This window comes from Branchiostoma floridae, chromosome 3 (genome assembly GCF_000003815.2).
Source record: "Branchiostoma floridae strain S238N-H82 chromosome 3, Bfl_VNyyK, whole genome shotgun sequence".
Taxonomy (NCBI): domain Eukaryota; kingdom Metazoa; phylum Chordata; class Leptocardii; order Amphioxiformes; family Branchiostomatidae; genus Branchiostoma; species Branchiostoma floridae.
In genome coordinates this window covers 23,875,513-23,891,363 of record NC_049981.1, presented here as the reverse complement: position 1 = coordinate 23,891,363, position 15,851 = coordinate 23,875,513, and the positions used below count along the sequence as shown (strand labels likewise).

Here is a 15,851-nt window from a genome sequence, read left to right as displayed (position 1 = left end):
TTTCTGCACTGTTTTGCCTGAGGGGTACCGGTTCAAACCTATAGAATTTGTTAGTGCGACGGTCGTCTATGGGCATAGAGACAAATGTAAAACCCTTCTCTGCTGTACGTGTTTGACCTTTACATCCAACCAGTGCACAAACCTCTTACAGTTCGTGAACTCGCGCAAGTCGTCATTACCCTTGCTTGAACCTGAAAAAAGCGTTTCTGGATGGTTCTCAAATGGTTATCGGAATATTGATGCTGTGCAATGGAACTGTTGCCGAGGTCAAATTCAATGTTAAGTTGACACTTCAACAAATTTTTGTATTTGGAAAACAGTTTATCTGTAGTAACAGATCACTTGCCTCTGATGTTGAGTTCCCTTTTAAGTATGCTTACACTGTATGTTAAATAATATCTATCAACTGAACAGTGTTTTCAAGTCATTTCAGGACTTTCGCACATTCTGCGAACTCGAATAACCTTGATGACCAGGCGAGATGCGCATATTCGTCTTACATAGAATCAACTAAAAGGTTTTCATTACTGTTTAAGAAGTAACTTCATGATAAGAAACCTTTACCTAGCGTTTGAATATTCTTCAACCTAGTCTTTGCCCCATATGTTTTTAAACATATAATCATCACACAAACACTTAGTTAAGATATGTTAGTCTCAAGAATTATGTGCCTTTCCATTTGTTATTGTGCCAAATTCGACTAATTTGACGAAATGAAAAGCTTGTTATAAAAAAAATTGTATTACTTTTTGACTCCCGTCGTACTACGTGAAACAGTACAGAAGTTGAACACTCAGTGCTGCCAGTGGATTAGTCGACTGGTATAGTATTGTCCGTGCTGTGAAACCCAAGGCCTGAGGGAATGGAAATTACATAGTACTTACATACATCATGTGGTAGGTGCAATACTTTGATCAATTTTAGTTTAGCCCCGAAAAGAAATATTGATTATGGTGATTATATGTTCGAGCTGTTATCATTTTAAAGGATTGTGTCAACAGTAACTGTTCTGTTTACAAGTCAATACATGTACAGGGTATGATACTGGATTTCAATCACAGAATGATCAATCAAGATCATAGCAGATCCAGGACGAAAGACACAAAAACCGAAAGTTCTGCTGCAGTACCAAGGTCAGCCGCCAGAGCGCCCTTGATCTTTGTGTTTGTGTTCGCAACAACTATCCTCAGGTTTGTTTTTGTTATCAAACGTAGAAATACACTGAGGCAACAGACCAGTGGCGTCAGGCGACAGACCATAGGCTGATATGAGAGTACTTGGGTGTTTATTAGAATACTGAATAATTTTTCCGTTTGATATTAATCTTGTTCAGTACAGGATGCATATCACTTCAGATTGTACGATGAAAGCCCATTATCTACCCCCTTTTTAGGACTCCTTTAGGCAATGCTGCTTGATCACAGAATGCTCAGATTCTTGTTTTATGTTGGTGTTGAACCAGGTGTGCCAAAATCGCCCTGGCCAAATGTAGGACATATGTGTCAGGTAAGGTTAGTCGACCAAAGAGGTTTTATCTTGATAAAACCAAGATAAAAACCCCCTTGATCCAAGGTTTTATATAAGATGGAGGTAGCATGGATAACTCGCCCAATGTGCGCCTTTGCTCCACCCCTTTGTTTTCGTTTCTTATATAAAATCTCCATGCATAATCCGACTTGAGTCTCCAGGCACTTAACAATCTATATTTACATCTTATCCCATCCTTAGTGCTTCAAATTTCGAAAAAGTTCAATGGATCTTCGATCTTCTAGGAAACGTCTATCATATAATATGATATATTTATCATCTTTGATTTCTCATTTTTTCCTGGCCTACCATGCTCAAATTCTGAAATAAGCTTTGAGGCATTTGTGTGTAAATACGATGTGTCAATCACGGCGTTGTTATGCGTAATTTGCAGGTGTGTCTAATGTTTATTCATAAATCTATCCCATGATGAAAGCGACCAGCATTATACTCGCAGCAGTCCCCGCTTCACCATGAGAGTTTACCGGTAGATGCGTTCTATCACGTTTGTAGAGATGTAACATACTCGAATTATTGCAGTTTTTTGCTGAAATGAGGAGTTTAAGTCAGTCGCCTGTACGAAGTGTGCAGACGACGCTACTATGTGGCAACAGCGAGTGATTTAAAGGGGGTGAGTACAACTAGCGTTTGTTTTAACAAGACGCATTTTGAAACGTATTGATTCGATTGTTAGTTATTGATTTTGAAGCATATATATTTTGTACGAATAATGACACCGATATTCTGCTTGTGTATAGAGATGTCTGTATAATTCCAGGCATCTGAATCGTAACTAGTTTACGACTGAGTCTCTTTCTCTCTGTCTCTCTCTCTCCCTCGCACAGACTTTCCTATGTGCCAGTGTGTGTGTGTGTGTGTGGGGGGGGGGGGGGTGGGGGGGGGGGTGTGATATGTGCGCGCATGTGGGTGTTGACTTCATTTGGTGTTTCTGTGAGCAAAAATATGTGATGTTTGTATCTAAACGCCAACTACTCAACCAGCATTGACGACTAATATTCCAAAAATTACGCATGGGAAAATTAATTAGTCTCGATACCGATTTTAGTCAGAACAAGATTAAGAAGTGCTTTCCCTAATAGTCTTACCTGATCGGCTTTTCTTTTATCAAAAGATCATTAAGAAAAAATACCCATAATCATCATTGTATTTTAGACCTGTTAGCTCAAAAGAATAAAAAATATGGACAGAAAATGGCATGATCTTTGTAGTAATACGAATTTGCTCCAAACATTTCGAATTACACTGTTTGTCTATATTGCCTGTGTTGCTTGTGTCTACATAACTATATGCAGATTACGTTACAATCCCTTTTTTTCACCGTGCACACTAAATATTGATTTGATGTATTCTGCGTAGCCCTGGCCACAAAAACGGTTCGTCGAATATATGACTGCCGAGCAGATTAAGAATTTCAAAAAAAAAAAAAACATTTTGGATACCTCATACCTCCATGGAATATTTTGAGCCTTTGTTTAATGCTGTGTCTAATAAAGCAAATATTGCCGCATGATATATTTCATCTATAATGGTCTTCTTAACTTAATACATACATTGTATTTTGGGCAGATGTTAAGTTTATAACCTTAGAGGGACAGAGGAGCTTGGCCTCTCATTTGGAGCATAGGATAAGGAGCTTTTTAATTCAATTTAATTATTCTGAAACAAGATCTAGTATAGGTACTTACCCAAATTTCTATCTCAAAAGCATTTCCCCGACAAGCAAAGTAAACAATGAGTTGATCAGCTCTAGGTCTGTCAAAGAAAAATATTGTATCTCGGTTTTCTCCTTCACCCACTGCAGATCCCACCGCTCCGATCTGTCCCTATCAACTAAACGGGGAATGTCCTACCCGTTACTTACCACACCTAAATACCATGAAAACAGTAAACGATTTTTAAATAGTGTGATCTACAGTATCACACAGGCGATGTGAAAAGTCATACCATTACATGGGAAATGAAAAATCATAATAATTGAATCATACACCGAAAATTGTGACCTGACGTCCAGAGATTTCGAAAATGACATCCTTCATTCAATGTTACATGATCGTCAGGAGGCCCATGGTTGTGTCATTACTTTTCAAAGGCCCTCTAGTGTGCATATATTTCTCTCTCCCTTCTAATATAGGAAGTACACGAGGTAGGATCATCATCATATCTTGCCGCTCCGAATCCCAATCCAACAGCGGGCCACCTCGTTGGCCTCCCTTTAATAGATCACTGTCTGAACAGCTGGGGCCGAGCTCACGGTGTTGCATCAGATGTTGTATTGTTTGTGGTTCGTCTCCACACGGGCAAGCTGCACTATGTGGCAGTGCCCCATTTCAGCATGTTATCATCGGTTTTTCCCACCTTTGACCTCGCCCCGTTTAGAGTTAGTTGCCCACTCCCTCCTCGGTAGGTCTGCTCCAGGGGGAAGTGCCTCACTGGGGGGTGGCAGTACCTCGTTGTTATTTGTGTCATTCTCTTTCCACCTCTCTGACCTGAAGGTGTCTGGTGGTACTTCCCCCAGGCCTTGGACCGTCATGAAACTGCGGCGTGATCTCAGCCTTCGGGGAACCTCCATATAAGGGGTGTCTGGGATCCCGCAGTTGCTTGTCCCGCTCCACTCTCGTCTGAGCTTCTCGGCGTATGCTAGGGGGGCAGATGCCGGAAAGCTTGTACAGAGCCGGTAGGGGATCCGGAGTTGCTTTCAGGGTACCAGTGATGGTACGGCAGGCTCTGTTGAGCTCTACGTCAACCTTGGAGGCATGGGCTGACCTCTCCCACACTGCAGCATAGTACTCGGCTGTCGAGTAGCACAACGCCAGCGCAGTCTGCTTCAGGGTGTTAGGGTCGGCACCCCAGGTCGAGTTGGCAAGGTTGCCGAGGAGGCTGTTCCGGGTGGATACCTTCCTCCTGAGCTCAGCGATGTGCTCTTTGAAGGAGGTAGGATGAAAGTCTACCAGGATCTGGTAGAATTCTGACTACCAGAATTCTGACTATCATCTTACAGGCCAACCCCTTTAATTAGCTATTAAAGATCAGTACCGTGAGGTGAGGTGAGGGACGACGTCACGTACTGTAGTGAGGGCTATTCACTCAGTACAAATCTGAAGTCTACTAAGCTTCCTGTATGTAAAAGAAGGTGCAAACAGTGCACGTCAAACATGGTGGAAGACGAAACACATTTTTTGTCAAACTGCTCTTTCTATGATCACGAAAGAAAAGAGTTGTTTGAAGAGGCCACCAAATTCCATCCAAACTTCTTAACATCACCGACAAAAAGAAAAAAATTCTCCTTCTAACTTCACAAAACCCACACATAATAGAAAAGGTGGGATTTTTCGTCTTCCACTGGAGTCGAACCCAATAACCAGGGACCTAGAGTTAGCTTTTACTAGTTTTAGACTAGAGTAGACACCTTTGATATTGTTTTTTTTTTACTTTGTCCAAATCTCTCATGTTACCTGCAATTATCCCACTGGCAATAAACTTTATTACCTTCGCCGAGAAGGTTATATTTTTGGTTAAGGCCTCATGTTGTGTCCCAATATGTAGGTCAACAGCATATAACTAGAGATGCTGTGTATGGATTTTAATGATATTTGGTATTTGAGTAGCGGTTGCGGACAGGAAGGTCGTGTTCAAAAATGGTTGGCGTATCCTTTTTCCGTCAGGGCGGTAGCGGGGGGAATGTGTGCGTCCGCTTTCTTGTAAACAGTATAACTCGAGAACTTTTGAATGGATCCTGATGATATTTGGTAGGTGGGTGGGGGTCAGGCAAACGAAGGTCAAGTTCGATAATAGGCCCCCTAGCGGCTTCCTAAGGTACTGCAGCAAAACATGAATTTTTGACACCTCATGTTCTGGACATGCTGTGGTCATGATTTTTGAGTAGTAGATAGCCCTTGGAGCAGAGAGTGAGTGCTGTAAGTTTGGACCCCCTGGAACTGCAGGCACCGATTTCTTTCAAACTTTGGACGAGAATAACTCAAGAATGTGTAGATGGATCATCATTATTTTTGGTATGTAGATAGAATGAGTGATGACTTACATTATGTAATACTTATTATATAAATCAACAGCTAATTTGCATAATAAATGAGGAAAGTTCATAAATCATGCCAACAGCATATAACTCGAGAAGCTGTGTATTGATTTTCATGATATCTGGTGTTTGAGTAGCGGTTGCGGTAAGAAAGTTTGAGTTTGAAAGTGGTTGACATAGCATTTTTCGTCAGGACGGTAGCGGGCCGAGTGTGTGCGTCCGTTTGTTTGTGGAATGCGTAACTCGAAAAGCCTTGTATGGATCCTCATAATATTTGGTAGGTGGGTAGGGGTCAGAAAAATGAAGGTCAAGTTCGATAATGGGCCCCCTAGCGACTTCCTAAGGTACTGCAGCAAAACTTCAATTTTTGACATCTCTTGTTCTGAACACTGTGGTCGTGATTTTTGAGTGGAAGATAGCCTAAGTGAATACTTACATAATGTAATACTAATTATGCAAACCGTCAGCTAATTTGCATAATTAATGAGAAAAGTTCATAAATCTACTGAATTCCATGATAGGACAAATTTGTCACATATGTAACTGAGAAAGAGAAATGTCCATTACATCTCAATTATGTAAATGACGACCTCATTTAAATAATTAATGAGTAAACATGAACATGTTGACGGATCATCATGATTTTTGGTATGTAGATAGCCTATGTGATGCCATGCATAATGCAAATCATCAGTTGATTTGCATAATTAATGAGGAAAGTTTATAAATCCACTGCATGATAGGACTTTCAAACTTGTAATATATGTAACTGAGAAAGAGAGAAATGTCAACGACACATGGCAAAAGCCCCCTATCATCATTTACTATTCGGCCAGGCTGGAGTCTGGTAGAGACTATAGGATTGTAACAAAACACTATGAAAGTTGCGCTGGAAAGTATCACAACATTGTTCATAATTCATTGTCACCTTCTCCAAGAAGATTATGTTTTTGATAGCATTTGTGGGTTTGTGAGGAACACATGTTCATGCAGTTATTTGCTATTGGGGTAGGTACTATTTGGTAATACATGAATAGGACCTTAAAGGCATGATTATTTGGCGAAGGGATGTGTTCTTCGAACTCTAGTTATTACTATTTTCTGTTGTAATTCCGCCGCCATGAAAACACGAAAGATGAAATCTGAAATCGTTCCCGAGTAAATTTCAGGAGAAGTGTCAAAGTTTACACATTGCATCTTAAGTGACATGAAAGTTGGAACAGGCCTCAAAAGCCTTTCCTCCCTCCGTCTAAATATCTTTTTTAATGCCACCAATGTTGTTAATACGTCATTTCGGATGTAATTCAACTCTATAAGTATTTGCCTCACAGGTGTCCTAGTTACCTACACCGTATGCACAGCGGCAGGGAGATTTGTAACTCTATCCTTGGCAAACGCTGACTTTAGGTAGTGTTGGCTTTTACTAAAAGATATAATGCAGCTGTCTTTAATATATACTATACCACAATCCGTTCAGGAACAGGGATGTCGGTATGTATTACTGCAGAACCTGAGAAAGCCGATAGAGGGTCAGATTTGCAGTTCTTCTTCGGAACCTTAATAACTACCCAAATAGTAAATTTATCGAAATGATGGGGTGCTGTAGGTTTAAACACAAGATCACAATCAAAAACAGCACCGCTATCGAGGGTGAACATCTTTCCATGAGGTAATAATCATATCGAGTCGATGTGGAGTGTCTGGGAAGATTGTGTGCGAGGCCGCGAAATTACATTTGGATGCGCCTGAAGTCTGACGTGAAAAAAATTAAACATCCAGATTAATCTCCTGAAATAAATAATGTATGGTCTTTGAAAAAAGTCTCCGAGTCAGAGTATCACAATCATTAGTGAATTAATTTGACAAGGGACATTTTTTTTCAATTTGGGTTTAGAAACGGAAAATATTTAATCAATCACCAGGTCACTGAACCTGTCCTAATTTCGTCTGACTCAGTGTTAACTTAATTGACAGACTAATCAGACCACCCCCAGAATCATGACATGTTCATTTGCCTGAATGATACGTTTACGGTTTGGGCATGCTTTGGTTCGTAATTTTTGTTCTGAAGGCAGTGGATTGTGAACGTGTCTAGACACGGAACAGACAGGAACAGCACAGGAAAATAATGGGTTAGTGTAAGATTATGGAAACAGACCGATATCCCTCTCTAGTGAAGTGACATTTGACAGAGGTTACTCAACAAATTGTAGTGATAAAGACCGAATCATTTGATGCTGTCGTTATGTCTATGAAAATATACTTCTTGCATTATATTCCAACTATAGAATTGCAATGTCACTCTAATCTAATCAAGTACCATTTTGGTCGACGTCGCTCCAAGGTCCCTCAGCTATTGCCGTCTATTCCAAAGGGTCCGAAACCTTTCCAGATATACCAGAGTGATGCCGCTGGACTGTCCGATTGATATAACTTTAGCTGACTCAATCGGTGGCCCGATGCGTGTCCACCATCTAAATAGGGCTAGAGAACACACGATGGGCTCTTTCTCATAAAAACGAGTGACATGCTATCGCCAGTACAACTTAATATGAATCCAACTATACGAAGCAACACATCTTCCCGGAACTCCCACTGATACGAGTGTGCGAATGCAAAATGCTTGGCCCGAAAAACATTTGTCACATCTTCTTCCTTGGCATTGGAATCGACTTTAGCATCCTATGACATATCAGTTTTCATTTACAATTTCTTTTGCATGAATTTGCTCATTTTACACCTGCTTTGTACGATTTAGAGTTTGTTTGAATTTCTTTTTTTTAAACGGCCAAAAATCTATGTTCGCAGGGCACCATCGTTATAATCAAAATCGACATAAATGGAAGTACAAAATACAGTAAGAAACGTTAACGCTACATAGGTTTAGGCGAGACTGTAGTGGTATTTAGATAAGCCACATCTGTATGGAAGATACAACGTCGCCGTTTCGATATATAATGACCCTTTTTCTTATAATGACTATCGGGAGGAGCAAGTAGAAAGAAGGAGTATATGCTTGTGAGCCAAATAGCTAAAGAAATAATTTACAGTAAAAAAAGGGATTTAGTTTTGATTTGTAAAACATAGAAAATCCCTCCGTGTATAGCCGAAGGCAAGGACACTTTTTCTTTGCTTATTCTGATTAGGTTTGAAAGATTCTTTAAGAAAGAGGAAATTACCTAGCCCGGGGTTATATCTGAATAATTTCTCCCAATTACATTACATTCTCCTCGTTTGAAAAAGGATACGTTTCTAGCCCGGAGGTGTATCTGAGCTATTAGCAGTAAATTAATTTTTTTTAAGTCACTGGCGTTCTTTGATACCTTAACAAATGACATTCTATGCTGCAGAAATGTGTCCATTTCCTCCAATTACGTTATGTTGGAGGCTTCATATTTTGAAAGAGGTCACATTACCAGCCCGGAGCGAGGTATATCGGAATAATTGGTTCTATTTACTATAAGAAATAAAGACATCGCTGTTCATTGATGCCTAAGGAAATGACATTATACAGAATAATATTTATTTCCTGTGTGTGTGTGTGTGTGTGTGTGTGTGTGTGTGTGTGTGTGTGTGTGTGTGTGTGTGTGTGTGTGTGTGTGCGTGTGTGTGTGTGTGTGTGGTTGAACAAGATAACTCAAGAACTCTGAGTTTGGCTACATACTTGGTGTTTTGGTAGGGTATGACGAAAGCTGGAAATGATTACATTTTGGACCCCTAGCAGCATCTGTTGGTAATGCAGCAGAATTCTTTGTTATTCTGAACAAGCCATTGTCATGATATTCACGTGTTAGTGGAGTTTTATGCTCAGGAAGAAGTGACATAAGATTGGGTCACCTAGCCGTTAGTTCAACTCGGAATAGTAGGGGCATTTTTGTCAAAAAATGTCTGAAGAGAAAGAAAGGAAACCGTATTTTCATGATTTTAGATATGTGGGTAAATTCAACAAAGCTGTACAATATAAAATACAAATTATGCAAAATAGGAGTAAATAATAAGAATATGCTATCATAGCAGTTTTTCTATGTATCTTTTTGTTCCTGACATGGTATGGTCTTGCCATTTGGGTGTCAGATAGCTTTCAACATCAAGACAAGGTGACAAAGACATTCAAGTTTTAGCCCCCCAAGATTTAATTTGGGAACTACATAGGCATTTTTGTGCAAACATTCGGAACAGGATAACTGAAGGAAGGAACAGCAAATTTTCATTATTGTTTACATTTTGGCAAAAATTTGAACAATGATTTGCAATTGTTTATATTGTTTTCCATAGCTGGAATTCAAAAAAATGTAGCACATGTAATTCATGACAGGTGGAACATAAACAGATACCAAACAAATGAGGGATTGATTTGCATTATTAATACAAAAATGAAAAAAAAAACTACCTAATGAGAATTGGTGGGGAAATTTACACTAGCTGCATGTGTAAGTTAGTCAATGATGAACATCATAGCGCATAATGTAAATGTGTAAGTTATTTTCATAAAATCTACAAAATCTCTAAATATTCCTGGGTATGAGGTCGCCGAACTCTAGTTATAAGTAGATTCATTAACAAATAAAAGACAAAATACACCGTAGAAAATTGCTGCTGAAGGGTATGAAATTGTATTGAACAGAACTGTATGCGCTAATGTATCAATTATGTTCGAAGGCTCTTCGTTTAAAAAAAAAGATCACATAACTAGCCCTGAGCACCCGAATCTGACTTCGGCTTCCATCGGAAATTGCTGGAAAAGTTATATGTTTGATCGTTGATATCATGATCATACATATGATGCACATTGTGGCTGTAATAAATACGACAATGCCATGATGCGTTAGATTGTTTACATTATCAGTACAACATATTGTTTTTTTAATGATAGCTTTATCACCTGCATTACATAATTGTGAAGAGACGAGTTCTTGGGTACCATTTAATGGAAAAATACATGTATGTATTGCAAAATTATTGACTATGAAAGCGTATGGTTGATGCATTTACTGAGAAGATCATATGACTGTTATGGTAACATGTACGTGAAAATATAAAAATAAGAAAGTGATTTTTTTTCTCCTGCAGGAGACAGAATCAGATGAATTTCTCGGATAATTCTGTCAATGAATGCCCCATAATGGAGTCGATGGGGTTTGAAGATTACCTCCCCGAAAAAAATGAAACTGGCTCGAACTACTCTAGGTTTGACAACATTCCGATCGACAAGTACAAACAGCCAATGTACATCATCATCATCTTTGTAGTGATCTATGTCGTCGTGTTCTTGCTGTGCATTGTGGGTAATCTCGTGGTGTGTTATATCATCGCGAGAACTGCGTCACTGCGAGATGTTACCCACTCCTTCATCTTGAACCTTGCCGTGAGTGACCTCCTAGTCGGGGTGTTTTGCATCCCGTTCACGTTGGTGGGCCACATATTCACCGGTGAGTAACAAACATATCTAAAGATCACAATGTACAGAATGCAAGGTACAACATAAGGCTTTTCTGTGTCATAACAAACATTTTATGAGACTAAATTTACCAATCATAATACTTACTGTGTAACATAATATGGGGATATATACGTAATATTACAATAAACAGAGATAGATCAGGACGCATGTGTGGCGACAGGAATTCTTGGTAATATGTCAAAAGTAAAGGACCACAAAAAAGTAAACGAAAACCCGCGTGCTGGACATTGTTATGCAAATTGGAACAATGGTCAACAAGGACTGTTTTCATTTTCAGGACCTTACCCTTTGACATATTACCTAGAATTCCTGTCACCACACATGCGTTCTGATCTCTGTGAAAGGGCTTATAAGGAGGCTGTTGGATAACCATTTACGTACAATGCCTAACCTTAATCAACGTACTCCCAAGTACGTTATCAATTTTTTGTCATATCGCGCCCAACCACCGTTACATATTCTGACTGCGGTTCCACTACCCCGTAAATTGCATACTTTACATGTAGGAGACATATGCATGTTTGTTGGTGTTCCGTATAACAGTCATAACAGTATAATTGTAATAGCAGTAGTCCTCATTACGCAAAATATCATTTTCCTATCATTACGCAAAATACCATTTTCCTATTAAATGTCGTAGTTCCTTCCCGTAACCAAAATCAATTTAGCAAGTATTCCTAATGACGCATAGCTACCATCGGGAAACGAAATTACTGGGGGATATTTCAAACAGCCCAAATTGATCCTACCAAGTATGTCTCAAAATCAGTATCAATTTTTGTTTAATGTTTGGGGTTTGCTCATTTGATTACATTTTCCATTGCTGTAGAAAGAAAATATCCCCGGTTTATATTTCGCTATATGGCCAATTAAGAGGAGTGGTTTGCAAACATTCCACACGCGACCTTCAGAGTAAAGGCCAACCTTTACCTTGCAAAGAACGTAGCGGTTAATACTTTGTTGGCCAACCAAACTAGCTGACCTTTGAGCAACGTTTATACTATTCAAAGTAGAAGAAAAAAAGGTCACTAAAGCTTTAAGATCTCATTTGGATATTTTTGAAAATTTCTGGTTAAAATGGCCATGATAAATCATACTAGATAAACCAACTGCCCAAACAGTACCTTTAAGAACCCTTATGATAAAGTAGCGACAAATGGAATCACGGACATCCAAAACCTGAGTTCAACTGACTGAATGATAATTATATATCACGCGTCCGACTGTTTGTATAATGGGTCCTCAGCTACGCAAACTCAAATGGATTTTTATCCATCAATGATACTTCTTTAGCCCTGAAAACGTTACTCGCAATATTACTGAAACCTTGATGGATAAAATGTCTTTTTACGCAGGCAACGTATGTCTGATAATGTATAAAATATTGTTGAGATGCTCATGCGTACCTAGAGCAGTAAATATATATATATATATATTTACTGAAGGCGTTTATATGTTTCTCAGAAAACTACCTCGGTGACGTCATGTGCAAACTCAGCCCGATGCTGCAAGGCATGTCGGTAGCCACGTCTGTTTTCACCATGACTGCTATTGCCTTCGACAGGTGATGGTATATCTTTCCTCGAGCCAAGCAAATACTCATCGTGTCACGCCTTAAAGGTCACAAACACTCAAGGATGATCCTTATTAAGCTCTCTTAATGTGGGAAATACTTGTAGAGAGATGTTGTTTATGAGCTAACACGTGCCTAACCTTTTGCTATCTTACTACAAAATAATGCGTTGCTGTGTTTTTATTAAAACCGCGATTTAGTAAATCTATCTGTAGTTCTGTATCTATTTAGCCTGTGGCTATTTCATATATACAATGACAATCTACAGTTGTAACCAAAATAATCAACCAAAAGTTTAGAGGAAACATTTTCGACAGCTCTTTATTTTTTACCAAAAAAGAATGTAATCCTGATATGCTTTCAATTTTTTTACTATTTAGATACTGTGTGATTGTCCACCCGGCACGTGACCGCCTGACTGTCCGTCAGACCGTGTACCTGATAATCGCCATCTGGGTTGCCGCCGCCATCATCATGGCACCACAGGTGAACTCTAGCTTGTTATCCTTGCGTACATATCCTTGAAGTACATTCAAGTATGGGCTTCCTACGGTTCCACAGCGGAGATGCGTCCGCTTTTTTTTACTGCTCTGACTTTTATCGCCACAATGAAAGACATGTTGAAATGTCATTTAGATGATATCAGCATATGAAGAGGGTAAAACAATAACTAATGATAAGTAAGTTCACACCAGCGCATGGGTCACGTGTTCTTAAGTGACAGTTCAAGGCAAATAGACATTCCAGAATTTTCAGAGGGCTACTAACCTTTACCCTCTGCGACAAAGATACATCACGACTGCGCATGCATACTTGATCCTTGGATTACTGGCTGGCTTAATCGAATGTATTATGTAGAAAAAAATAGCCCTATTTAATGGAAGATCAACATATAGAAGACATAATTTAAGAATATATCTAATATTTGTTTGTATGTTTTATCTAGGCTTTTGTCCGCCGTGACGAGTCCTTCCACATAGGAGAGCTGACCCTGTTTGTGTGTGGAGCGTTCTGGCCATCCCCGATGCTGCGTAAGGCGTACAGCGCCTTCCTATTCGTCATCTGTTACGCAGCACCTGTCCTCATCAACACCTTCCTGTACGGCAGAACGGGCTTCAAGCTGTGGATGACCAAGTACGTCAAGAATGGTTTCTTGTTATATGCTTAGGAAGATTGATGCTGTGTTCCCGATTACGGCTATGAAAAATTATTACTAGTGTCGCGAGGAAGGTTTTATTTTCTTAGATGCAAACATTGTGAAACTGAAATATATGATATATATATTTAAATACACTAGCATTTTGAATTTTCAGCCGCATGTCATAAATATCATTATTGTACAACACAAAGGAGTCCTAAATTCTGTGTGTCTGTTTATATCTTTCCCACTTATGTAACAGATTATAACTTTTTCAATACAAAGGGACGAGCCCTCTGCTTTATTATGTGAGCACAACAGTGTGACTCAAGCTTACAAGGTCTTAACAAACTAATATCATATTGACTAGCTCAGTTGATACTGAGTTGGTGGCACTAGTTTCTCATTGTCAATGGTCTTGGTAAGCATAGCAGAACAGACAAATCTAGCTGAGATCCAGCATCCGCCTCGAATTGTCAGGACAACTACGCCTACGTCTTCCATCCGGTTTCCAAAGAAGAACCATACCAGTGCCTAACACATATTAATAGCTAGTTTATGTTCCCCATTCAGGTCAGCTGCTGCGCCCAAGGCATGCAGTAACCAGACTGAGCAACGAAGCCGCATCATCAAGATGATGGTGATCATCGTCGCCGTCTTCGCCATCACCTGGATGCCGCTCTACAGCTGTTGGCTATTGGAGGACTTCGGTCAGCTGACCCACGACCAATCAGCGATGCTGCACAGCTACATCTACCCGATTGCTCACGTGATGGCTTTCGCCAACAGCGCGATGGATCCGTTCATCTACGGTTTGTACAGCAGCAACCTGCGCAGCCGCGCTGCAGAGATCTGCTGCCACAAGAAGGCCAAAGGAAACCGGTTAGCTCGTGACAGCAACAATGCCGAGAAGATGGCAATGGACATTGTTTGCAAGCCTCAATCACCTCCGATAAACCTCCCAGTGATGGCAGACAATACTGTCATACCCAACTGATCCCACAAATAAAGATTGCACTATCCCACCAATAAAGGGAAGAATGTGAAATGTATTTTACATAAGAAATTATACATTTTATGAAAAAAATATTATCCTGCAGAAATAAGATTCTACTTTTGAAAGGTTTGCACAATTTCTATATCAAGATTCAGGTTGTGGATTATAGTAAGTTCCTATCAGAAATAAGTACAAAAGACATACTACCTAATAGTACCTATACTAAAGAGTAGATTGGTATATAGTTCACGGATTGCTGGTTAGCCGCGTTCCTGACGAATGACCTCTTATGGATGAGTTGGTTAAGAAAAGAAAAGAAAGGAAGTAGAGTATCACTAACATATGCATGGCATTTAAAGATCGACAAAAAATGGGTTGGGCATTAGAGAAACTCACAAAAAGATCTAGATATTTAACTGAGGGGATTTCTTGTTTTACGTCTGTACATAGGTTCGTGGATTATGGATCTAAGTCGGATCATCATGTATCCGTTGACTTTTATGGTCAAATCTTGGTGGTTTGTTAGTTTGTTGTATATTAATTACAGTAGTGGCGAGGCATTTAACTTTAAGCGGTATCCTTGTGTAAAGTACTAGTAACCGCAAGGACAAGGTGCCGGCTGTAAAAGGATAACTCAACCTGAACAAAATCTACAGGATCTGTAGGGCAACCCAATATTCAAAGGACGCTCTGCCGAACCGGACAGAGGTCTCCATATCTGTGGTCTCTAACATGTTCTCGGCTGTAAGAAAATTGACTGATTTGGGTGGCCGATTATCTTGTTGTCTGGTAGCTGGTAGCTCTTATTGTCTGTTAGCTGGTAGCTCTTATTGTCTGGTAGCTGGTAGCTCTTATTGTCTGGTAGCTGGTAGCTCTTATTGTCTGGTAGCTGGTAGCTCTTATTGTCTGTTAGCTGGTAGCTCTTATTGTCTGGTAGCTGGTAGCTCTTATTGTCTGGTAGCTGGTAGCTCTTATTGTCTGGTAGCTGGTAGCTCTTATTGTCTGGTAGCTGGTAGCTCTTATTGTCTGGTAGCTGGTAGCTCTTATTGTCTGGTAGCTGGTAGCTCTTATTGTCTGTTAGCTGGTAGCTCTTATTGTCTG

General features: G+C 39.7%; 1 protein-coding gene across 1 annotated transcript; it reads left to right on the top strand.

Annotated features, from left to right (window-relative positions):
- Nucleotides 1-1,951: 1,951 nt before the first annotated feature.
- On the top strand, nucleotides 1,952-14,812 carry LOC118412591 (neuropeptide FF receptor 2-like). The gene is made up of 6 exons (XM_035815546.1): nucleotides 1,952-2,158; nucleotides 10,652-11,010; nucleotides 12,507-12,606; nucleotides 12,996-13,101; nucleotides 13,562-13,749; nucleotides 14,327-14,812. Exons 2-6 carry the CDS (start codon nucleotides 10,665-10,667, stop codon nucleotides 14,748-14,750), a joined length of 1,164 nt encoding a protein of 387 aa, XP_035671439.1. The 5' UTR covers nucleotides 1,952-2,158; nucleotides 10,652-10,664; the 3' UTR covers nucleotides 14,751-14,812.
- The last annotated feature ends 1,039 nt before the right edge of the window (nucleotides 14,813-15,851 follow it).

What these genes read in the sequence shown, in the direction of transcription:
- LOC118412591 (XM_035815546.1), top strand. Translation starts at nt 10,665, where the DNA reads ATGAATTTCTCGGATAATTCTGTCAATGAATGCCCCATAATGGAGTCG. An exon ending in GGTGGGCCACATATTCACCG is followed by an intron (nt 11,011 to 12,506) that starts GTGAGTAACAAA and finishes TATGTTTCTCAG; the next exon opens with AAAACTACCTCGGTGACGTC. An exon ending in ACTGCTATTGCCTTCGACAG is followed by an intron (nt 12,607 to 12,995) that starts GTGATGGTATAT and finishes TTTACTATTTAG; the next exon opens with ATACTGTGTGATTGTCCACC.